The sequence below is a fragment of the Paroedura picta genome, chromosome 2 (assembly GCF_049243985.1).
Source record: "Paroedura picta isolate Pp20150507F chromosome 2, Ppicta_v3.0, whole genome shotgun sequence".
NCBI lineage: Eukaryota > Metazoa > Chordata > Lepidosauria > Squamata > Gekkonidae > Paroedura > Paroedura picta.
This window is the reverse complement of record NC_135370.1, coordinates 35,163,510-35,187,998: the sequence shown is the minus strand read 5'-3', so window position 1 is coordinate 35,187,998 and position 24,489 is coordinate 35,163,510. Positions and strand designations below refer to the sequence as shown.

Below are 24,489 nucleotides of genomic sequence, written 5' to 3'. Positions count from 1 at the left end.
AACAACAGACAGGAGCAAAATACACAATATGTGTTATCCCATAATCATTAAAGAATTCCTCTCCCACTTGTACATATCATTGCTGATTTCTACATGGATACAGATAAGGGATAAACGCATGTGGCTCAATAAATCTTACAGTTAACAGAAGAATTCATATTTTTCTACTAGAGGTTAACATTAAGCATAAAGAGAAGTTCTTATCTTCAGAGTCTTTAATATCAAAACAAGACTAGGCTCCTAGGCAATGTCTAGTTTCGTGCACTTCCTGATTGGCCTGGAGTCCAGACAAGTGCTCCGCCCAGGAGGTTTCAATGCTTTTATTTATATAGCCAATGGTTAAGATGTGTGGAGCCTTTGTTTCAGACATGGCCTCAAATGCATGGAGCAGGAAAAGCTATGTGCCCACTCTTCCCAATGGCACAAAGAGGATAAGCGACCTAGACAACTTACGAAATGGTACCCATGTCTTGTTACATGAACTACCAATCAGTTGTCGTTTAACAAATAAATGGCCACAGTGTTTCCCTTTCCTCTTGTCAAGAAAGGCACAAAAATCTTTAAACCAGGGAACACGTGAAAATCTCATTGATTATGAATTTCTCCTAGGCAATTATGTTATCTAGATCAGGGGTAGTCAACCTGTGGTCCTCCAGATGTTCATGGACTACAATTCCCATGAGCCCCTGCCAGCGTATGCTGGCAGGGGCTCATGGGAATTGTAGTCCATGAACATCTGGAGGACCACAGGTTGACTACCCCTGATCTAGAGAATGAGAACTAATTAACTGAAAAAAATATCATGATCAAAGTCTGGGGAATTCTAGGAAGGGAGATAAAAGGTTAGCTGAGTTGAATGTTTCCCTTGACATCTTGGCACTTACCATGCGCAACCCTCCCAAGGCACCGAGCAAGAAAAAATGGATTACGCCCTGAACAATAAGAGGCGAGTCATCCGCCTGGTTTTGCAGTGGGCTGCTTTGTACGGAGATCTCCTGCAAGAAGATGAAGCTGCCGTGGCCTTTCTGGAGGTAAGGGCATAGCTGCTATGGGTGCCGTTTGCTTTCAGAATGGATATGAATTTATTTTTAAACTTTAATTAGCGTCTTTCCCCCTTCTGGATCTCAAGGCAGCTTACAACATAAACAAAGCATTATTTAATAACTAGGGAAAAAGCCCATTGTATAAGAAATACAATGGGTGCTAGCAGGCGGGGGCAGAGCGAGGGACAGGCGAGGGTAGCGTGAGGGAAGGAAGCCTACCTGAAAGAGGAGGCAGGCGGCGGCGGCGCGGCGGCCTTGTCTTGGTGGTGGCCCGGGAAAGGAGTGGAGAAGAGAGGCTGTGGCTTCACGCGGCGGCTCCCTGGCAGCCTGGTGCTGTGCGCGCTAGCGGCTCCTTGGTGGTGTCTGGTTTTCGGCGGCCATTAGGCAAGGGAGCCCCCGCCAGCCGTGCTGCGCGCAACTGGCAGGGGCTCCCAGGCCGGTGGCCTGACACGGCGAGAGGCCAGGAATGCCTGGCTTTTTCTCTACAGCATGGGGATTGTTTTTTGATTGGGAAAGTCCTTCCTCAGGACCATGGTCCCCATGGTATTGCTTCTTGACAGATCAATGTTTTCTCTGGATTATCGTTTGAAGAGTATTTTTTATTATTTATCAGGAGTTTTATGTGTCTGTATCGGATGATACGAGGATGATTACTGCACTCAAAGACCAACTCCCAGAACTGGATAAAACTATGAAACAGCTGTAAGTATAACGTTTGACTCATTTATTCTTCACAGATATCTTAATACTAGCCATAAACCATTCCTGTTTTCAGAACAGCCACCAATGAAGAATTTAACTAGAATAATTTTAGGAATGTGTCCAGTGGCACCTTTAAGACCAACAAAGTTTAATTCTTGGTACAAGCTTTCATGTGCATGCACATTTTTTCAGACGCCTGAAAAACTGACACAAAAGCTTATACCCAGTGATATCTGAAGAAGCATGCAAGCACATGAAAGCTTATACCCGGAATTAAACTGCATTGGTCTTAAAAGTGCCAATGGAATCAAACTTTATTGTTGTTGTTGTTGTTGTTGTTGTTGTTATTATTTCCCGCCACTCCCTTGCGGCTCGTGGCAGGTAACAGTATCCCAAAATCCCCATTAAAACCCCATTAAAACAATAATAACATTACCAATATTACCGGCATGGCAAGAACGGCGGCTCAACTTCCCCCCCCCTCCCACTACTAGCGGGTGGAGAGGAGGTCCTGATGATGTTTTGCTTCAGGTCCGGAACCCGAGTTATTCTGTTGCTTCAGATCCACATGGTTACCCAGAAAGAAATGATGGTGAGGCATTAGCTGTGCAATATGATGATGATGATGATGATGATGATGATTATATTTGTTTCTCGCCGCTCCCAGCATACCATCTCGTGGCAGGTTACATAATAAAACCCCACAATAAAATAGTGTCCCCATTAAAAGTATGTATAGCCCAGCAGCACAAATTTCCCCTTCTCCCTAGCCACTAACAGCTGTCTCTCGATGTGCCATGGGGGTACAAAGTCGACACTCCAACAGTGATGGACTGGCTAGGTGTTGCTCTCTTCTAGGGGGGCCCATAAGATCTTCCATACCCTGGCCAATAGATGTTATTGGAATGAGAGGGTCTAGAGGAGGGATTGGTTTATATTAAACATTAACATGCATAATGCTACATAGTCATTGTTCTTTCAGTTTCTCTGCCAAGGAGCAGCCAAGGTAGTGGAAAGATGGGCAGGAGGAGTGGACCTTGAAGCACACTGAGAGACATCTTTGGCATTTTGTGCTACTAGACAATATGGCGGACAAGGCAACACAAAATTTGTGAAAACACTTTTGAACCTGCTGGTCCTAAAATGCTAGGGGGGTTGTAGTAATCTCGAGTCAAGAAAGAGTGGGTAGAGAAAGGGTTTAAGCCCCTTCCCTCCTCTGCTGCTTCTGGTCATATTGACCACATGAAGCTATCAAGGACAGTCTTTCCGGATTCAATATCTCTGGATTGAACCTGGGACTTCTTTCAAGCAAAACAAGTGTTGGTCTACTGAGCCATGGCCCCACCCCATTCTTCACTCTAAAGCAGGGGTAGTCAACCTGTGGTCCTCCAGATGTTCATGGATTACAATTCCCATGAGCCCCTGCCAGCATTTGCTGGCTGGGGCTCATGGGAATTGTAATCCATGAACATCTGGAGGACCACAGGTTGACTACTTCTGCTCTAAAGTCTTGTAAAGCATGTGTAATTATTAAACTGATAGATGGTTGATCGGATCTTCCCAAAGAATGTCTGTGACTGCTGTATTTGCTTTTGATAGATCAGAAGAAGCTAAAGCACCTCAGAAAAAGGTAAATATTTTTAATACTTGATTATAAGAATTAAGAAAACATGTATGAATAATGTTGTTTTATCAGAATCCAAAATCCTTTATTGGCATATAAAATGCCTGCAATAAAATTAGGATAAATGTCAAGATCAAAGTTGAATAAAATGACAGAATGAATACAAAGAACCCGGAGGAAAATAATAATAATATGCTACAAGTTGTCCCTAACACTTATACTGGTGCAACTTCACGGCACCTTGCAAAAATGCAGCCACATTTTATGTTATTTCACCATTGTTATTATTCAAAAGGAAGGAAACCTTAGAAAGATCAGGAAGTCCCACCATATTTAACTAATTTGGACTTAAGTATTTTGTACAGACATCTGTGTAGAAGGGGTAAATAGGGTCAGACTAGGACAGTAAGACTCTGATTTGAATCTCTGCTCAGCCAGTATATTTATTATACTGCCTTTTATTCTCAGCAGCTTGTTCTGATGCAGGCTTTTGATAACTATAGGGAATTATTACAGCCGCCTTGAATTCCTTGGAAGAAAGATGAGACCATAAATAAATCAAATGTCACCTCTTAAACATGTGTTCTTGGGCCCGATGCACCTGTACCACACATTGAGAGCCAGCTTGGTATAGTGGTTAGGAGTGCAGATTTCTAATCTGGCATGCCAGGTTCGATTTTGCACTCTTCCATGTGCAGCCAGTTGGGTGACCTTGGGCTCGCCACGGCACTGAGAAAACTGCTCTGACCGAGCAGTGATATCAGGGCTCTCTCAGCCTCACCCACCCCACAGGGTGTCTGTTGTCGGGAGAGGAATGGGAAGGCAACTGTAAGCCGCTTTGAGCCTCCTTCGGGTAGGGAAAAGCGGCATATAAGAACCAACTCTTCTTCTTCTTCAGTAATATCAGGGCTCTCTCAGCCTCACCCACCTCACAGAGTGTCTGTTGTGGGGAGAGGAAAGGGAAGGCAATTGTAAGCCACTTTGAGACTCTTCAGGGAGAGAAAAGCGGCATATAAAAATAAACTCTTCTTCTACTTATTGTGATACAACCAATCCTACCATATATATCCATATCATATGTATTTTAGAACAGTGGTCCCCAACCTTTCTGAGGCTGTGGACCGGCAGGGCGCATGGCGCATGTGCAATGCACAGGCACGGCACGGCCCTGATTCCCTCTCCCCGCCCTCCCGCAGTAAGAAGCTTCCCGGGCCGCAAGCTTGCGGCCTGGGAAGTTTTTTACTGCGGGGGGGGGGCGGGGAGAGAGAGCCGCGGCCCGGTGCCATGGCTTTCGCGGCCGGCAGGTTGGGGACCACTGTTTTAGAAAACACATGTTTACCATGGAGAGACATATCTACATGTACATATAAACCGTTTGATTTAACACTTCAAAAGGGTCATAATTGAAGCTGCCCTTTGGTAGCCAGAACACGTGGGTGTTTTGCTATATGACTATTTTCTAAGTCCATGGATATCACTGTTTACAGTAAACCTGGGATTTTCCTCACTCTTATGTGGATTGTGTTTTTTGTTTCTCCAGCACAAAGTTCTTTTGCAGCACTTTAATACAAGTGATGAAAGGACTCAAAAACGGCAGCCTATCAGGGGAAGTGATGAAAGTAAGTGAACGTGTGGGATCGTTAAATGATGGTGCTAGAAGGGAATGAAACTCAGGTGGGTGGTCCACTCTTGCCTTAAGGCAGCCTTTCTCAATTTTGTTATCTTCAATTTTTGTTATATTCTTCAGGCTTCAAGAATCCCTTGGAAGTTGTATAATCATGCAGAATACAGTTGGGAAACGTAGCTGTGTACATGCCCACCTGGGGCCCCTCCCCTTCCCACCTCCTCCAGGCACAGCATTGGCCATTTTGGAAGATGGGGTGGGTCAACATGACCATACATAGTCAAACCACCTGATAAATGTTTAACGAATTTTTAAAATATATTAACAAATTAATTAACCCACCCATTTGGGAAACCCTTCCAGGGCCATCAAGAAACCAATGGGTTTCATGAGGCTATGGTTGGGAAAGCCTGCCTAAGTTTAACAGTGCATTCCTAAACAGAGCCATACTTCTCTAAACCCACTGAAGTCAAAGCATGTTTCTCTTATTAAGATTGCACTGTGAGTTAGGGCCAATGGTTAAGCATATTTTGGGACCTGCAGTATGTTTTGGGGACTATTGTCTATATAAGGAATAAAGTGAGGTCCTTCGTATTCTGTACCATACTATCCTGTTGTTCCAGCCCCTATTTATCATTCAGCTTCTGTTTTCTCTCTGAAGTTTTGTTCAAGGTGTACTGCGTAGATCACACCTACACCACCATCCGAATTCCTGTGGTGTCTTCTGTTAAAGAAGTCATCAGTGCAGTGGCTGACAAACTGGGCTCTGGAGATGGCTTGATATTAGTCAAGATGAGCTCTGGAGGAGGTAAGGCATTTGCATAATCTTTAACTCTCCTCATTTACCTTGAAGCAGCGGACCACGATGGAACGGAAGGAGTCATACCGATGTTTTTAAAGACTTTTTCAAATTAGTTTTAATATCTGACAAACTAGACTCTCTCTCTCTCTCTCTCTCTTTCGCTCGCTCTCGCTTAGGAAGAGCTCATGAGCAGAGAAAGTTGAAGGTTCATTCTCTTCCTGCCCACGCACCTGTAACCAGAAAACTAAAATCTCAGAAACATGCCCTATAGAATAAGTACATGGCATAATTACATTATTGGAGGAGCTGTAAATTTAAGATTGAATTGATTTTAATCATTACATTAATCTTAGCTGATTAATCCATGGAAGTCAGCTTTAATTGGTGGCTCTGTGCATTATAGATACACGTGTTTATTTTTTGAGACTGTGTCGATTCTAATATGCTATCCTAATAGGGTATGGAAAAGACAGCCTTAAAGACGGTTAAAGATGGACTTTTTATTTTCCATGAGGGTTGATGCTGGTTTATTCTATTAAAAGTTATCCAGCTTTTACCTTCAGTGTTGCAGAAGGGCCACCTACACTGAGGTTTCTCAAATATTAAAATACATTTAAATTTAATTGATTATGAAAAGGCCACATGGTTGGTTAATCAACTTAAATTATTTAACTGGTTAGGAGCCCATTGATTTTGTTGTACTAATTTGGCTTAGTCCTTCTCAGGTAATTTTTTTTTAAAGAGATCTTTGTGAAGGACAATTAAGGTTCTCAAAATAATAATAATAGTAATAATAGTAATAATAATCTAACAGGAAAAGCAGTGAGTTGCAGGATTCTGTCAATCTGATATGTCTGCACTGTGATGGGTTGTTTCTTAATGTTCTGTTGGGTGTGAGCTATGACTGGCTTCAGCATGTCTAACTCCATTTTCTTTGTTTGGTTACAAGATTAATATTTGACATTTAAGACTGACAGTTATGCCATGCTAAGAATTTGGAAAGGAAACACAGCTTTGAGATACTGCTGGGCTCAATTTTAATGTGGCTCTCTTGACAGTCCATGAAAACAACCTTGAAATGCAAAAGGAACACTTATTAAGGACTGTTCTTTTTGCAAATAAATTGGTACCAGTAGAGCAACCTGCCATGACTAAAACTCCAGCCTGCAGCCTGGCGTGAAACCTCCAGTGCATAAACGGTCTCAGAGATGCACATTTTTTTCAAGTGCTAAATAGAAGTGAGTTTTAATTCTTTCTCTAGGAATTTTTTGTAAGTCACTGGCTTGGATCCAGGTTAATATATCTGTGGGATATATTAAGAACTTCTTACCATGAAATGTTCCCCCCTTCCAACTCTATGATTCTACGATTATTTGCCGCATAGTTTGTCCACTCACCTGCTTTGGTTAAATCTTTCAGTAACTCTTCACAACCCACCTTAGTTTTCACCATCCTGAATAATGTGGCATCCTTTGCAAATTTGGCCGCCACTATGCTCACTCCAGATTCCAAGCCGTTTGTGAAACGTTGAAGTCTTTCACGGCCAAAGTGAACTAGTTGTCGCGAGCCCCATCTCGCCACGTCCTGCTTCTGAAGATGCCAACCACAGTGACTGGTGAAACGGCAGGGATTAAAACTACCAGACCATGGCCGCGCAGTCCAGAAAAGCCACAATAGCCATTTATGGAAGTCACAACAAACCGCAGTTCATAACAAACAGTGGTTGACAAACTAGCTACAAACCCTAATTGGAAATTCCTGGTTTGTTGCCAACATGGTTTCTTAGAAAAGTTGCATTTATGCATCACAACCAACCAGTGTGAACCACAGTTCACCATGGTGTCTGGCTTTAGTGGGGTATTCATAAAGAGCAATCCTAAGCATCTTATTCCGGTCTGTTCAGTTGGGTGCCTCAGAGAAGTGCCTTTAGGCCTGCATTGATAGTCCTGTCATGAGACTAGGTATATACTAGGAGGTGATTATTGTGTAGGAAACAGTTGTGTTCTGCCCTGGTCAACCATTCTGTTCTATACCAGTGATAACATTTAACAGCTCAATTTTTATTGCTAACTTCCTTGATGACTGTTGTCAATTTTGCAACATTCCTCTTATGCTTTTATATTTACAGAAAAGGTGGTATTGAAACCTAACGACGTTTCGGTGTTTACAACTCTCAGCGTTAACGGCCGTCTCTTTGCGTGTCCTCGGGACCAGTTTGACTCGCTGGTATGTATTGGCCCCTGTCAAACATTCCCAGTTCAGGGACTCGCTTCAGAACAGGATCCTTGCACAGGTCTGCCATAGCCTGAATTTTTCTTTTTTTCAGCCTTTTACCAAACCGTCCTTTCCAGATTTTTCAAAGCATATAGTAGGCAGAAGAGTGTCGTAGAAGCCCATCGCTATGAATAAAGACAGTAAAATAATTAAATAAAGTGGGGAGTTTATTATTTCCAATTTCGAATGAGATACCACGTGCAAGAATAATATTGCTCACGTTTCTGATGTGAATGTGATTAGATATCACTGGCCTGTATGTTTTTCCTTTAATGAAGAAGAAGCTGAATGCCATTAAAGGACATGTTATATAGGTTGGGGTATAATACAGCCGTAATTCTTCTAAAACCCCGGTGCTCTATAATTAAAGTCATAGGTATTCACATCTTTTTAAAACTCTGGTTTTCCATGAGCACACACAAAATTACAAATAGGTACTAGAAATAATTCTACCATCCTCTGCTTTTACAGACTTGGATGGGGGTTGTTTTGTTTGTTTTTAAACTGTGCATTCGGTTCTTGTTAACTTCATTACAAGCAGCTTTATTATTATTATTATTATTATTATATTTATATTTATACCCCGCTTCCCCCCGAAGGCTCGAGGCGGCTTACATAACCCCGTCCCCTAAAACCATAAAATGACAATAAAAACCAATAATTTACAGTAATTGTAACAGCGATGGCGTAATCTACTTTCATAGCCAAGCGATGTCAGCATGGATGCTGCTTTGCTTCAAGGCTTGATACAGCCTGCCCCGGCTCAAACTTCAGCCTGCAGCCCAGCACAAAACCTCCAGTGTGGAAATGGTCAAAGACCGTTTCCACATTGGAGGCTTTGTGCTGTGCTGCAAGCTCAAGTTTGAGCCGGGGCAGGTTGCCCTGCCCCTTCCTGATCCCGCATGGGGGAGTATTTGGCCCAGTGCACCTCGTTTACCCCAGATTTGTGCTCCTGCCTTGGAGCCAGGGCAGCGAAGTTCCTAGTGCGGAAACGGTCCTTTGTGGTTTGCTTCTAATAAGCCGCTTCATAGCTTCGTTTCCTTTCAGAGGTGCTGCAAACCTTACTGTTGCATTAGTTGCAAAGATATTTTCAGAATGACATCTATTTAAAGATACAGAAATAAAAGTGCAAGGTGCAAGTATAGAAAAAAGGCTTTGTTAGCTGGCACTTGGTTAACCGGACAGCTTGGTTAACCAGACTTGGGGCAAGCGCTGCCTGGCTCACTCAGCCACATACTAGTCGAGCGGCTTAGGCAGGAGCTGACCAACTCAGTGTGTATAATCTCTGCCTCTGTGGGGCTAAATTCTATGGGGTTAAATCAGGAACAGAACATGCAAGACAAGCGAATGTAAATGCATTGATCTAGGACTCAAGCCTTCCACCGAACAGAGCAATGCAACAAAAATTTAGATAGGAATCACCTATGTAAAACAGCGAGCAAAAATTTGCAACAAAGAGTCTTTCAGTGAGTTCCGCTGAATAACATGGTATTGTTTTCAACATCTCCCCAATTCATAAAGGTGCTGGATTCTTCTGATTCTCTCCTCTTTCAAAAGACATCCAGTTCCATCAAATTGGACCTCACAGTACCCGGGCTATGATCTGCAGCATCAAAGGCGAAGCCCTTATACAGGGTGATAAGATCTCTGAAAATTTTATCCAGCTGTCTAGCAAACAATCTGTCCTTTTCTTCTAACCTCTGTTCTCTGACTCTGCCCTTACTGTGCTTAGAAAATGTATTTGGGTGTGTGTGTGTAAAATAGTGCCCCCCTCTCACTTCTGGGCTTTGGGTTCTGTCTTTCCCACTTTGGGTTTTCTGAAAAGTGAGGGGACGCTTTGGAGCAAGTGGAGGAGAGTCAAGCACAGGTGCCTTCAGGGGACTCATTCAGACCTGCTCTTTATTCATGTGCTCAGCAATAACATTGTCTAGCCAAAACTGTGCAGTTGCAGATCTGATTGAGTTGAACGAGAGAATTCAGTGCCTGCTGTTAAAAAGAATTTGATTTTAAACAATTGCACTTTACCTGGCTTGAACTCACATTTATTTAATACTTATGCTGCCATTTCTTTTGGAAATATTTATGATGTACGTTAAGGCCAGAGTTAACATCAAGAAGATGCTGGCCTCCCGGCAACATTTTAAGCACTCTATCTGCACCCCTCCCCACTGGCAGAAATCCATCTTAATCCTTATCCATTGTTCTTCTTTATATTTGTGAAACCGGCCTCGGGGAGGAGCGAGTCCAGCTGTTTGAGTTAGAATAGGGCCAATCTGATTGGCCCTGCCCCTGAGGCTCCCGCCCCCCCCCCACTGAGTGCTCACCCCTCACCTCACAGATGCGCCTGGCTGCTGGAGCCACCGTGTCTGCAACTCTCCACCGCTCCATCTGTGCAATTGCCAGGCCCCAGGTAAGCAGCCATGGTCGCAGCGGCGGGGGGGAGTTCCCTTCCCTAGGGCCCACCAAGCACTTGCTTGCCGAGCCCCAGGGACACGGCCGTGCCACCGCCGGCCCGCAGGGGCCCGAGGGGAGGCCTTTCTTATGAATGGGCTTTGCAGCTAGTATTTTATAAGAAGAGACAGCCATAGGTTTTGCACTTGGCCTGTTGAATTTTAAAACTAAAATTTGGATTTTAAACTTCATTCTATCTACTTATTTTGCATTTTAACCCTTGCTGTAAGCCACCCTGAGCCCATTTGGTAAAAGTCTGTGAATAAGTAAAAGCTTTAGAAATTAGGATAGGCTGGGAAGTCTAGGGGCCTGATTAGAGTGGACGGTGCGTTGGATGCAAGTCGGGTTGGGTAAAATCCCAGTCCAGTTTGCTCTGTGATCCAGAAAGTCATAATGCTGAAGTCGCTGAAGATATAATGAAGGCTAGTTGATTTCACCAAACCGAAAAAACAGAAAAAGATCGACATGCTGGCTTAACAAAAATTAATTTGTTTGCAGTTTCTTAATTCATCGTTGGTCAAAGAACATAAAGCCAAAGTGGGTTCCGGATATTCACGCAAGCCCTTTCTCAAAAATAATATTTTTAATCGGTGGCCGAAACCTTTTGCAATCTAGAACAGATTTATGTCAGAGATTCTTCACCAGTCTTATAGTATCAATAGGCCATTGGCTCAAAATTCCATGGAAGAATCTCTAAAGAGGTTCAGTTTCCCAGATGCTCGATTGAGTGGGAAATTGAGCCTTCGAGCTCAGAACTGTGACAGGCCTATGGTCACCCTAGTTCTCCAGATTAGAGGCTGCCACTCTTAACCACGACACCAAGCTGGCAGAGTTTTTAAGATCCTGATTCTGACACTTCCATTAGCAGGACAAAAAGGACCCCGGGTCATTGACGAAAACTTTATCTCCTACTCATGGTTATTGCCTGCACGTGAGAAGAGATAAGCCCTTATGTAATGGGATGATAAGTAGTCCACAAAGCCGTGCAATTGGTTACTACGGTTGGCACTTGCGTTGACCCACAAACTGCTTGTTGAGGGATCATCTTAATAGTCCGCTCAAAATCACAATTTGTATCATTTCAGATCCATAAACAGGATAGCCATTGTGTGGAAGGGGGGAAAGAAGCTGAGCTATAATGGTTCTCTTTTTCGACAGCAGCTAGTCACCCAGTGGAACGGATCAGTCTGCTTTTAAGGAAAAAACAGTTTCCCCCTTCCACTAGTAGCCATACAGCTTTTAAAAACATGAATCTGCTTGCCTCTTGCCTTTGCTGATAGCTGCTCAGGATTCTGCCTCCGGAAACTGTGTGCCAGGATGAGCCAGAATCAAGCGAGTGTGGATTTACAGCTTAAGTCATAAACCAGTTAAATTCTCTGTGATCTTGATTCTACTGGTTTGATCCTAGTGGTCAAGAGCCAGGTTAAGAAAGGCAGATTCTAATGTGGAGAACCGGGTTTGATTCCCCACTTCTCCACATGCAGCCGGCTAGGCGACCTTGGGATAGACATGATTCTCATGGAGCTGTTCTCGTAGAGCAGCTCTGTCAGAGCTCTCTCAACCAAACCCACCTCACAGGGTGTCTTTTGTGGGGAGAGGAAGGGTAGGTGATTATAAGCCATTTTACAACCTTTGGGTAGTAAAAAGCAGGGTTCTTCTTCCTCTTCTTCTTCTTCTAAGCAATCCTGCAACTGAGCTTGTATTATGACCTGCAGAAGTGCCAAAAGGAACAATATAAAGAATTATACGGATTGCTTACAGGTTTTAATATTTTGGGAGTATGGATCATACGGATTATTTTAAGTCAAGATCTCTCCTTCTACGTTAGTATCATGCGTGTGCGCGTATGTGATATCACCGGACATGGATGTGTGGGCACAACACTTTGTAATAAGTGTGTAAAATCTCTTGTACATAGGACTGAAAAGCACAAATACGGTTTCTTAAGCAATCCAAGAACTAACTTGACAGTTCGGACCTCAGACAATGGATTTTTCTTTTTGTAAATGCCCAGTTCAAATGTGAGGCCAATACATAGGTGTTTCTTGGACAGGAATGCCCAGAGTGGGAAGGTACAGTATCATTGGCCAAGACATTAAAGGAGAACATCAGAGTACATTTTAGGCAACATCGTTCTCAACATGTTGAGCAGTAAGTCAGAACTGACCTACTGAACAAATGGCACATGTTTTTGGCTACTTATCAGTACTTATTTAGCATCTACCAATGTGGGAAATATGCCCTCTCCTGGAATAACGAGCAACTAGCAGCTTAATTTCACTTACCATTGGACCGTGAACTGGAATGCTTGGTGTCGGAACTGAAAATTGTGGTACGTGGTACCCTTTTCTGCAAGGCCACTGGCTGCGTTTTCTGTTCTGTATGTACAGGGACCTTTGAAAATGCACATATTCTGATGTGGCAGGAACCTGAAAAAGTGCTCTTTTGGTTTTTTTAATGTCATATGTGAAAATGCATAGGCCAGTTTTTCTCTGAGGTCAGGGAATCAATTTATGAACGTTAAACCAAGTCTGAAGGAAGTAAAAAGATCATTTATGTTTGCATCATTCCTTTAATAAGGTAGATGTTTTATCTCTATGCACACTGCAAAATACCAGTGCGGTATAGTGGTTAAGAGCAGTGGCTTCTAATCTGGCAAGCAAGGTTTGATTCCCCACTCCTGCTGTTCTGACCGAGCAGTAATATTAGGGCTCTCTCAGCCTCACATACCTCACAGGGTGTCTGTTGTGGGGAGAGGAAAGGGAAGGCGATTGTAAGCCGCTTTGAGACTCCTTCAGGTAGAGAAAAGCGGCATATAAGAACCAACTCTTCTTCAGGGCTCTCTCAGTCTCACCTCCCTCACAGGGTGTGTTGTGGGGAGAGGAAAGGGAAGGTGACTGTAAGGCGTTCTGAGTCTCCTTCAGGGAGAGAAAAGTGGGGTATAAAAAACCCAATTCTTCTAAGCTTCACAATGTGCTGTTTGCTTCTGCTTACTTCTATACTTATTCTTCTATACAGTTGTACAAGTTGTAAGTAAACGCTACAGTGTTCTAAGGACAAAATGTGCATTATTTATTTATTTTTATTTATAATTTGATTTATATACTGCCACTTCCAGCATTGCTGGCTCGTGGCAAATGAAGCTTATTTATTTTTCATGCTTCACGCTTCCTGATTTCAATTTCTGCCTTTCCTGGGTACCATGATGAACATCTGAATAAATCTTGAGTTCCGTATAGGGTACTATTGCTGTTCACAAATATTGCCACACAAAGGAGAATGATGGAAACGTGCCACTATTCCCTGATCAGAAATTATACCTCACCAACTCTTGCTAAGACATTTTTTTGTTACATTTCAGTAAATATACTGGGAGAGTGCTTTGCGCCCAGTCCTTCCAACATGCATGACTGCCATTTTGACTCAAAGGGGCAATGTGTGTATTTTCAGGCTTGGTGCACCAAAATTTCAAAGCCCGCTGCTGGAGGGAGGGTGGCTCCCCTCCAGAATAATATACCGCGTGGCACAGGAAGCGGAAGCAAGGACTACCTGAAATTGCTGCAAGAGGTTTTGTTCTGTGCACACAGCTTGTTCTTCTCATGCATAGAAGAAGTGTGTTTTATTACAATACCTGACGCACGTGGTATTTGGGTTGAGTCTCTTCCAGCCCTCACCAACAGCTTTATTTATTTAATATATTTGTAGGCTGCCACTCCCGGACCTGCTATCTCGCAGTGGCTAACAAGTATAAAGCATACAATAAAAGCCATACAGAAAATCCATAAAACCTCTTAACCCCCAGATCCCTAACCCACCACCACCACCCCAGTCTGCCAAGTAGGGGTGAGCACTCTGGCATGGTTCGGCCACCTTGGTGATCACCAAAGCCTGAGGTGGTCAGCAGCGCAGAGAGGAGGGGCGGCACCCGCACACAGGCACGGAGCTCTGCTCCGGTGTGCGGCCACCAGCAGGCCTACCGCCACTGCCCCTCCTTTCCATGACGTGGCACTGGCCACCTCGGGCTTCCGTGATCGCCAAGGTAGCCAAACCGCACTGAAGTGCTCACCCCTACCGCCAAGTCTCCAGGGGTGGTGTTACAAATAGGAGACCCCCAGAGGAAGGGAAGGATCTTCAGTCAGACTGGCCTCAACCCAAAGCCCAGTGGAAGAACTCCGCCTTACAGGCCCTGCGGAACTGAGTCGGCTCCGACAGGGAAGTGCCGAGGGAAGCGAGAAAGGTGAGGAAGGTCCACTTCCGCCAACTCCCTCCGTTCATGGGAGCTTGGATCCTGTCCGGTAAAGATGGTACACTTTTCGTATGCCACAAAATCTAGCACAGGGATCCTTTTCTTATCCGTTCATTGGTGCTGGCCAAAACTGGTTGTCTGCGCTGACTACAAAACTAATCAGTTTACTAGTTTACAAACATCATTGCCGGAGCATAAAAACAGGAGACCTCTGTAGCCGAAATCGTGTGTTGACAAGCAGACCCCCTCCCAGCCTATATGGGAAGTGTAAAGCTAAATGGTGCTTAATGCGCAGCATGGACTGCAGAACCTGAATGCAGATCAGAATCAAACCAGTGCACCTCTAGGGCCCATCAAAATGCCACTGAAGATAAAAGTTAACTCTCATTTGGGAAAGTAAGTTGATTACAACTTTGGGTCTTAGAGCCGAGGTGAGAGCCATAAGTATCTCGTAAGAACAAGAGCTTTCAAAGATGCCAATTAACTAACCTTTGCTGATTATCAAGTGATTCAGAGTTATACCTTTTAAATCTCTTGGAATCCAGGGCCTTCGAAGGCTAAGTCGCTGCTGAGAATGGCACTGTTGAATCACATTTAACAAATGCTAGGGAGTGCTGCATAGGGCAGAAAGTGAGAACTGGGTAGACATTAGCCTAGGTGATTATAGGGATGCCATCCTCCAAGTGGGACTTGGAGACCCCTGGAATTACGGCTCATCTCTAGACTATAGAGATCAGTTTCCCTGGAGAAAATGGACACTTTTGGAGGGTGGACTGTATGGCATTGTACCCAGTGAGGTCCCTGTCCTCTTCCGGCTCCATCCCCAAATCTCTAGGCATTTACCAACCTAGACATGGCAGCTCCCCCCCCCGTCCTCCCCCATCCAGTGGCCAGGGGGGACTTGGCAACCCTAGGTGATCATTATATGTGTGTCTGCTTCATAACATGTATTGAATCTGTGAGACAGACATTTTGAGTGGATATACCAGTGTGAAGACCTTCGGGTCCTTCTTAGGGTGCAGCACCCCCCATTGGTCCTGCATCTTTCTTCCTTTGTCTCCCCTGGGCCTTCAGCTCTTCCTCACCATTCTTCTCTTCCACTCTCTGGTATTACTCTCCTTCCTTCCCTCCCTCCCTCCCTCCCTCCATCTCCTCCTCCTCCTCCTCCTCCATCAGTCATCTGCTCTCCTCCTTCCCCCTGACTCCTAGGCACTTCCCTTATCCCTCCTTTTATACCCAGCTGCCTCTTGGGCCTCTGAGGTTTTAAAGGGGCGGTTACAACTGCACCCAACAGCAGGCAGGATGTTAAGTTGTTCAGGCCTTTTGGCTGCCAGATGAGTGCCCACAGCCTCGCCCTCTCTGCCTATGCAGCTGTTGGGATGTGGGATGGGCATGGGAGCTTGAGGTCTGTTTGCAGGAGATGGGGGGGGGCTGCTCTTCCTACCAGTTCCATTGAGGGGCTGATTCTGTTGCCCAGGGACTTTTCACCCCTCCTTCCTGTGTGGACATGTCTTGCAGGAGCCTCATTTCTTGTTCTGGCTTCCCCAGCACTTTTTCCAGTATGTGTTTCCACTTCCTGACTTTCTGGGGCTTGGGGTGTCTGCTGGCTGGCCTGCCTGTGGCAGCGTTGCTGGCCATTCTCCAGGGCTCCTTGCTTGTCCTCAGTGAGTTTGGGTGCCCCTGCACCCTGTGTGCCAGGGCAGGTGTGGTGGCATCTGCCGGAGTGGGCAGGAGAAGTTCAGGGCACCCGGGAGGGGACCCAGATAATCAGGCTTTCTCAACCAGGGTTTCATGAAACCCTGGTGTTTCTCGAGAACCCTAGAAAGGTTTTCCGAATGAGTGGGAGTTAATTAATTTTTAATATATTTTTACAAATTTGTTAAACATTTATTGTATGATACAACCATATATGATCATGTCAACCCTCCCCCCCAAAAAGGCCAATGATGGTCCTGGAGGGGGTGGGAAGGGGAGAAGCCCTGGGTGGGCATGTACACAGCTCTGCTCCCCAACCATATTCTGCACGATCGTGCCACTTCTGGGGTTTCTTGAAGCCTGAAGAATGTTTCATGGCTTCCTTGATGGTAAAAAGGTTTGAGAACGGCTGTTGTATATGACTATCTCACATGTCAATCTCTTTGTACTATGGGTGCAGGTCTTACAACAATATATTCCCCGGAGAAATCCATGACGTTAGATGAAGCCCTTACGTTTTGTTTCTACATTTAAAAAAGAGTTGCTAAGAGAGAAGGAAGAGATCCGATTAATAAAAGCCTCAAAGTGTCACCATCCTTCTCCACAGACTCCACTTCAGGAGCAGGAAGGCCCGTCCACCGGAACCATGGGAACATTTGAACTCATGAGCTCCAAAGACTTAGCATACCAAATGACCATGTACGACTGGGAGCTCTTCAACTGTGTGCACGAGGTAATGAGAAATCCTGCGTCCCATCTATTTCATTTCAGGCCTAGTGCATGTACCTGGAGCTGAAGTAGATAGCAGGACCCAGAGGAGGACTGTATACATGGAAAGTGGGGGGAGAGATGCTATTTATTCAGATTTTAGCAAGTCCCTCCTTAGTGGGACTTTTTTCTTCTCATTACAAAGCACTAAAAGCTGCAATCTAATGCGGAATATTTTATTCTATCTCATGAGGGCTCTACCACATAATTTGCACTTTGTTCTGCTGCGCAGGTAGGCATAGGATAGCCTTCGGAGACATCTGTGCCTCAACACACATTCCATGCAAGCTGTTAATTTGTTTTTTGTTTTGTTTTTTAATTTACAGGCTCTCTACATTTTGGAGGGAGGAGCGGTGCATGCTGGGAGAATTCTGTTATGTTTTGTCAGTTAGTGTCCATTAGAGTCAGTTAACAGAATCTCAGTCAGTCAGTCAGTACCTCCGCTGCTTTGTACTTGTGTGTTTAGACAGAGGCAGCGTCTCAATGAGTGACTGTAACAAAAAGAAGTGCGTTAAGAACATAGAAGATTGAATCTGTGTGTGTTAGTACAATTTTACCAATTGAGAAGAAGAGAGAGAAAAGACTGTCAGCTGTACAAGAAATGTTCTTCTTGTTTCTTAACTCTGAATATAAGTACACATGTTTTTACAGTTACTCAAAGTAAACAGAATTATTATTTCAAGAAAAAGAATAACTGTGAAAATAAAAGTGAAAAACAAGCTGAAACAGGAACATTGTCTCAAAACAAAACTTCCCCACTTACTCTCCCTGGGATTCTCTGAAGTCCAAAGGCTATCACAAAGATTTATTCTCGGATTCAACAAGGACATTGATTTAAATCATGAGCCCAGACCAAAATTCAGGGCCTTTCCGCACAAGGACCAATGTTGCTAAACATTTGCAGTATGCAGAAACGCTATGTTTAATAGTGGAATTTCGTCATTCCGCATACCTTCAATTCTAGTGGAATATTGAAGTCCCAGTAGCGGTCTATTCATTCCCCACAGGTTTCCAGTCTCACTGGAATCGCAACAAAGGAAGCAATATTTTTCCACGCTTCTTCCCGCCCCTGGCCGTCAATCAAACAGAACAGCCAATGAACTGTTGTGTTCGTGCTCCCGAAAAGCCCCTTTCCCTTTAAAAACTGTTTTTTAAAAACCTGAACACACCAGTCGCAATGAATATTTGTTCAATCATTGTCTCAGAAAGACCTTTTTTGGTGGCGTTGGAGCTGACGCTTAATCGTTTACACGGTCTTCAAGTAACCCCCCCCCCCCGATGGGCACGGTTTGTGGCCAAAATTATGGGCAGTGTCGAACAGGGGGCTGTATTGTACTTGGAAACTTTAAAAACAATTGCAGAAGGGAGCTGTTTTACTGTTAAGTACTTCTGTGGAGGGACTTTAGCTGCAGAAGCCTCACTTGTTTGTTGCTTTCGCTGGTCTAAGGGGAAAAAAATGGCGATCGCATCTCCGGAAGCGAGAGAATGAGAGCGAGAGAGGGACATTCTTTCTACCGCTATTTTGAGAATGCACGTCTTTCGCTGATGTGTTGCGGCTTGTGCTCAGAAGTGTAGCGGTTTTTTCAGGGGGAATCCACTTTTCTGGATTTCCCCCTAAGCGCTATGAAATTCCAATTGTTGCTGGAGTTTGGTGAGAGTTTTGCGGTTTGTTTACGACGTCATGTGGAATGTTGAATTAATAGTGTTTACGAAAGGTAAGACTACATTTAAGTTGTGTGTTTTTTTTTTAAGAACATAAAACCTCTGCCTACTTCTGATTCTCCCCTATCTCTTTTCTTTTGTCCCCCCTTTTTCCTAGCTGGAACTCGTCTACCACACGTTTGGAAGGCAGAGTTTTAAAAAGACAACAGCCAATTTGGACCTATTTCTGCGAAGGTTTAATGAAATCCAGTTCTGGGTAGTCACTGAGATTTGTCTCTGTTCCCAGCTCAGCAAGCGAGTTCAGCTCCTGAAGAAGTTTATTAAGATAGCTGCCCAGTAAGTACAGTCGACAGAGGTGTCAAATGTGCCCTTTGCAGTGATGGCGGAAGGCATTTGCTGACATCAGCCAAAATGTGGTCACCCTTTGTTTCAGATGACAGACATTGATCTTCACACCATCTGTCTGAGTTTTTGAGACTGTGCCTGATTTCTCTTTTTCGTGAATCTGTCATACCGGATCTGCTTCCAGTTTTCTCAGACTGAGAGGCTGGTTGATTAACCTTTGGATAAATTTTAGCCTCCATAGCTTACATTGACATGCGGTCGAAATTACAGTGCCTTGCATGTTATCACAAAAACTGATTATGACATGTAAAAGGGAATGTTCGTGTATACTGTAAAGCAGTTGTTGCTAGGTGCGAAGTCGTGTCCGACCCATCGCAATCCCATGGACAATGATCCCCAGGCCTTCCTGTCCTCTACCATTCCCTGGAGTCCATTTAAGTTCGCACCTACTGCTTCAGTGACTCCATCCAGCCACCTCATTCTCTGTCGTCTCCTTCTTCTTTTGCCCTCAATCACTCCCAGCATTAGGCTCTTCTCCAAGGAGTCCTTCCTTCTCATGAGGTGGCCAAAGTATTTGAGCTTCATCTTCAGGATCTGGCCTTCTAAGGAGCAGTCAGGGCTGATCTCCTCTAGGACTGACCGGTTTGTTCGCCTTGCAGTCCAAGGGACTCGCAAAAGTCTTCTCCAGCACCAGAGTTCAAAAGCCTCAATTCTTTGACGCTTGGCCTTCCTTATGGTTTAACTTTCACAGCCATACATTGCAACTGGGAAGACCATAGCCTTGACTAGACGCACTTTTGTTGGCAAGGTGATGTCTCTGCTTTTTAGGATGCTGTAAAGCAATATTTTTTTTTAATTGAATGGGTACATGGTGGTTTTATTAATCAAATCTGAGACTATTTGTATAGGTCCAAATTCTCTAAAACAGCAGTGTCTTCACTGCAAGCAGTATTTAACTATGTGGGTTGTTGAACATTCTCTGCTTTATCCATGTCTATAGATAATACAGAATTCCTCATTGAGGAATCAAAAACACCTGACCATCAAGGACTTCTCTATTAAAGCCAGTAAGACCAGGTGTTTCATAGCAGCTAAGTCTCAGACAAGCTCACGGGGTGACTTTGGCCTAGTCACACTCTCTCAGTATGACTTGCCTCACAGGGAGTTAGTTATGAGTCTAAGACAGAGGACAGAACAGGGTTGTAACTTGCTTTGGGTCCCCATTATGGTGAAAAGTGAGATATGGATACTTAGATAAAGAAGAACTGGTTTTTGCACCCTGCTTTTCAGTCCCCAAAAGAGTCTCAACGCAGCCTTCCCCTTCCCATAACAGACCCCCTGTGAGGTCAGTGGACTGAGAGATTTCTGACAGGACTGTTCAGTCAGAACACCACTATCAGGGCCAGGGGTAGTCAAACTGCGGCCCTCCAGATGTCCATGGACTACAATCCCCAGAAGCCCCTGCCAGCGAATGCATTCGCTGGCAAGGACTTCTGGGAATTGTGGTCCATGGACATCTGGAGGGCCGCAGTTTGACTACCCCTGATCAGGGCCATGAAGAGCCCAAGGTCGCCCAGCTGGCTGCATGTGGAGGAGTGGGGAATCAAACCTGGCTTGCCAGATCAGAAGCCAACGCTCCTAACCACTACACCAGGCTGGCTCTCCAAATCAATAAAATAAGTGACAGACTGAGGTCCAAATCAGAAAGGGCCTTCCAAATGGAACTAATATAGGAGGGCTCTCAAAGAAAAAAAAGGCTTTTCCAGAGGGTTTTAAACTCATCTGTGATTTGCAGGGCCTCCCTGTGAATCACAAAACCATGGCCCATGGCCAATTGCAACCATTCTTCTTATTTACCTGTGAAAGCTACGGCTTTGGAGCCAGCAGAAGCTGCCAAGTTTGAAGGTTGAACTGTTACACAAAAAAATGGACGATTCCAAATTAGTGACAAGAGAAAAACAGAATCTATCCAGTGGCTTAATAAAGCTTGAAAAGAGAAAGAGTCTCTTATGTTATTTATTCAGGCTTGGCAGAGTCGAAGCCTGAATAAATAACATAAGAGACTCTTTATCTTTTCAAGTTTGAAGGTTGAGGCTGCAGCATACGAAGAGTCTCTCTTTATCGTGCTGTCCTTGCCTAGAGACCTAAACACTTACGTGAGGATACCCAAAAGTCCAGGAAGCCTGAGAAACAGGGTCCCCATAGAGTCCCCAGTCGGCACCCAAATTGCAACCCCGGTTCGATTTCATAGCACATAACTCTGTATTGAAGGTCAGCATTATAAAGTATTTGGGTTAATATTCCAAGCCTAGAGATTATGAACGTCACGAGCACCAACAGTTATCAGTCTTGTAAAGGGAATTTCATCTCTCTCTTTTTGGCCTGTATAAAAGTGGCAAGCTTCAGCTTGCTTGTTCACAGCTGGTTTTGCACATTCTGATCAGCAGAGGGCAGTAGTATATATGCAAAAGCATTAAAATGAGTCTTCCGCCCTCCACTCCCAAATCTATAGCACAAAAATAAGGAGAAGGGAATGCTGCTAAATAAACCATTTGATGAATTTCCAAATACATTTTTAAAAACAAAAATCAAGCAATCGTTATACATTATAAGATTCAGGAGATGAGCAGCTAGAGAGGTTCTCACTGTCACAAGAAAAGAATTTCACACAGGCCAGCTTGACATTCTCCTGTTGGTTTTCAGGTTTGTTCGATCACTGCTGTGCTAAACGAAATAGCAAAAGGTAGGCTAGTACTTATTACCTGGCCTACTTGGGAAAGTCTGGACATTTCCCAAGTATAAATTACCAAGTTGTATTTATTTCTATAGAATCAGAGTCCAATAGCACTTTTAAGACCAACAAATATTTAAAGGCGCTACTGGACTTTGATTCTATTGTGCTACTTCAGACCAACACGGCTACCCATTTGAATCTGTATTTATTTCTGTTAACTTCAGTGTTGTGGAATTCTTTCCCACAAGAAAAATGGTTACTATGGGCAACAGATTTGTTATTGTTTTGGTCAGAGCAGTATATGAAAAGTAACTGTGAGTTAGCAAAGGAAGATGCACGGTCATTTGTTCAGGATAAATGAGTGCTGGGATTTCATAGAATCACAGAATCATAGAGTTGGAAGGGGCCATACAGGCCATCTAGTCCAACCCCCTGCTCAACGCAGGATCAGCCCAAAGCATCCTAAAGCATCCAAGAAAAGTGTGTATCCAACCTTTGCTTGAAGACTGCCAGTGAGGGGGAGCTCACCACCTCCTCAGGCAGCCTATTCCACTGCTGAACTACTCTGACTGTGAAATTTTTTTTCCTGATATCTAGCCTATATCGTTGTACTTTTTGTTCATTAAAAGCCTTGGTCAAGCCCTTATGCACATGTTCGTACTTTCAGCCAGAGACATAAGAGTTCCAGGTCAAGCAAGCGACTGTAGACTTGTTCCTGTACCTACAAACACCCAGCAGCTATTTGGGAATCTGCTAAAACTGCATGCTTACAAATAGGGATGGGCACAAACTAGAAAAATGTGGTTCGTGGTGTGTCTGGATTGTGAACCACAAACCATCATAAACTTTTAAGAGTTAAACCCACTGATGAGATTTGTGAGGTTTGTAGAATGGGCCCCTGTTGTGCTAGAGTCACTAAGCTTGCAGGGAATCTCCAGCTGACTCTCTACCTGCCTTCCATGTTTTGTGAGGGTTGGATTTGCGGGACCTGAGTTACACCCCTCCAAAGAAGGTGTCCCAATCTTCCATTGTTTCCAATGGAGGGGAAGAAACAGCCAAAAACCCATAGTGGTCCAGCAGAACAGAATCAGAGTGCCCAGCAGGACTGATATCTAGCACTGAATCGTTCTCTGAGCAGACTAGAGGTTCTCTACTCTGGTTGCATGCCCAGCAGGACCAGTGGAAAGTACTAGTGCCCAGCAGAACCCAGTGCCTTGTGGCAATGGCAGTTCAACAGGACTGATATGAAGAATCACAATCCCAGAAAAAAAGAGGTTTGCAAGCCCAGTACAACCAGTTCAGTGTACAAAATGCCCAGCAGTGTCCAGTGCCACTGTGGCAATGCAAATGAAAGAGGACTAATGTCAGACCAGAGAATCTCTGCAGTCCAAATTGAAGGGGGGGCATTTCTTTTCAAACCCAGCACAACTAGTTCAGTGTACAGAATGCCCAGCAGAAACCAGTGTCACTTTGGCACTGCGAGTTTAAAAGGACTGTTCTCAAAACACAGAGTCACAAATCCAAGGAAGTGGGTGTAGGATCTTGAAACTCCGTGTAAGAAAATGGGAAGTGAACACAAAAGAAGGCTGGCAAAGGGAGGTCCCCTCTTAAAACTTACATTACTAGTTTGAAATGAACAACAGTGTTTCCAAGGCTGGATAATTCAGAACCCCCTTACTGTTGCTTTGAAGTTTAATCAACATTTTGAGTGGAGACAGTCTTTCTGGAAGTGTATCCATTTATGAACCTCCATGGACTACTTGAAAGTTCATGGAAAGTTGACCTTCCGTGAACTTCAGTTCACAATTCTAAATAAATAAATAAACCAGCCCAAATTCATCATGAACTTTAGATTGTAAACTGGTTTGTGCCCATTCCTGCTTACAAACAAGCGTTTCCTCAGTAACCAAGATTCTCAGATGACTTTTTAAAAAAAGGAATATTCAGCTGGCCAGCTCTCCCTCCTGAAGGGATTTGACACATTTAGTGGCTACCACCTCTTTTTCCTCTCAGTTGGCAACCACAAGATCAGTTGGCGCCCTTGCATTAGACGGGCAATTTTCGTTCAAGGGCTTCTAGTAGATAACTCTTCATGCAAATGCTTTTGCATTCTGTGCTCCACTGTTAGTGCTGGCATGCCTTCTCAATAATGCACTTTCAATGTGCTTTAGGGATTGTTTTCAAGTGAATTTTGTCACTTTACATAATAAAAAGTTGCAAAGTGCATTAAAACTGCAGTATTTGGTGGACATGAAAGCGCCACATTTTGCAAAGAAAAAAAAAATCCCCCCATTACATTTCCTCTTTCTCGACTTCTTTCTCTTTTATGTTAACTCTGCCCATCTCTTCTGTTTCAGCTGCAAGGAATACAAAAACTTAAATTCTTTTTTTGCTATAATCATGGGGCTAAGCAACGTTGCCGTGAGCCGCCTCACCCTGACATGGGAGGTAAGTTCCTGCTGGCCAGTAGCAGTGCGGTCCCTTGCCATGCTACTCCAGTCTAAGGCCATTGACTTCAG

General features: G+C 44.1%; 1 protein-coding gene across 6 annotated transcripts in view; it reads left to right on the top strand.

The window, feature by feature from the left end:
- The window catches only part of RAPGEF4 (Rap guanine nucleotide exchange factor 4), a 220,775-nt gene that overhangs the window by 186,975 nt on the left and 9,311 nt on the right, over nt 1-24,489 (top strand). For all 6 annotated transcript variants that reach the window (XM_077319703.1, XM_077319701.1, XM_077319700.1 and 3 more), the window contains 9 exons: nt 881-1,031; nt 1,657-1,745; nt 3,345-3,375; nt 4,910-4,988; nt 5,655-5,801; nt 7,924-8,021; nt 17,069-17,194; nt 19,049-19,227; nt 24,328-24,418. In XM_077319703.1, coding sequence (XP_077175818.1) covers nt 881-1,031; nt 1,657-1,745; nt 3,345-3,375; nt 4,910-4,988; nt 5,655-5,801; nt 7,924-8,021; nt 17,069-17,194; nt 19,049-19,227; nt 24,328-24,418 — 991 coding nt within the window. The remainder of the gene's footprint in view (nt 1-880; nt 1,032-1,656; nt 1,746-3,344; nt 3,376-4,909; nt 4,989-5,654; nt 5,802-7,923; nt 8,022-17,068; nt 17,195-19,048; nt 19,228-24,327; nt 24,419-24,489) is intronic.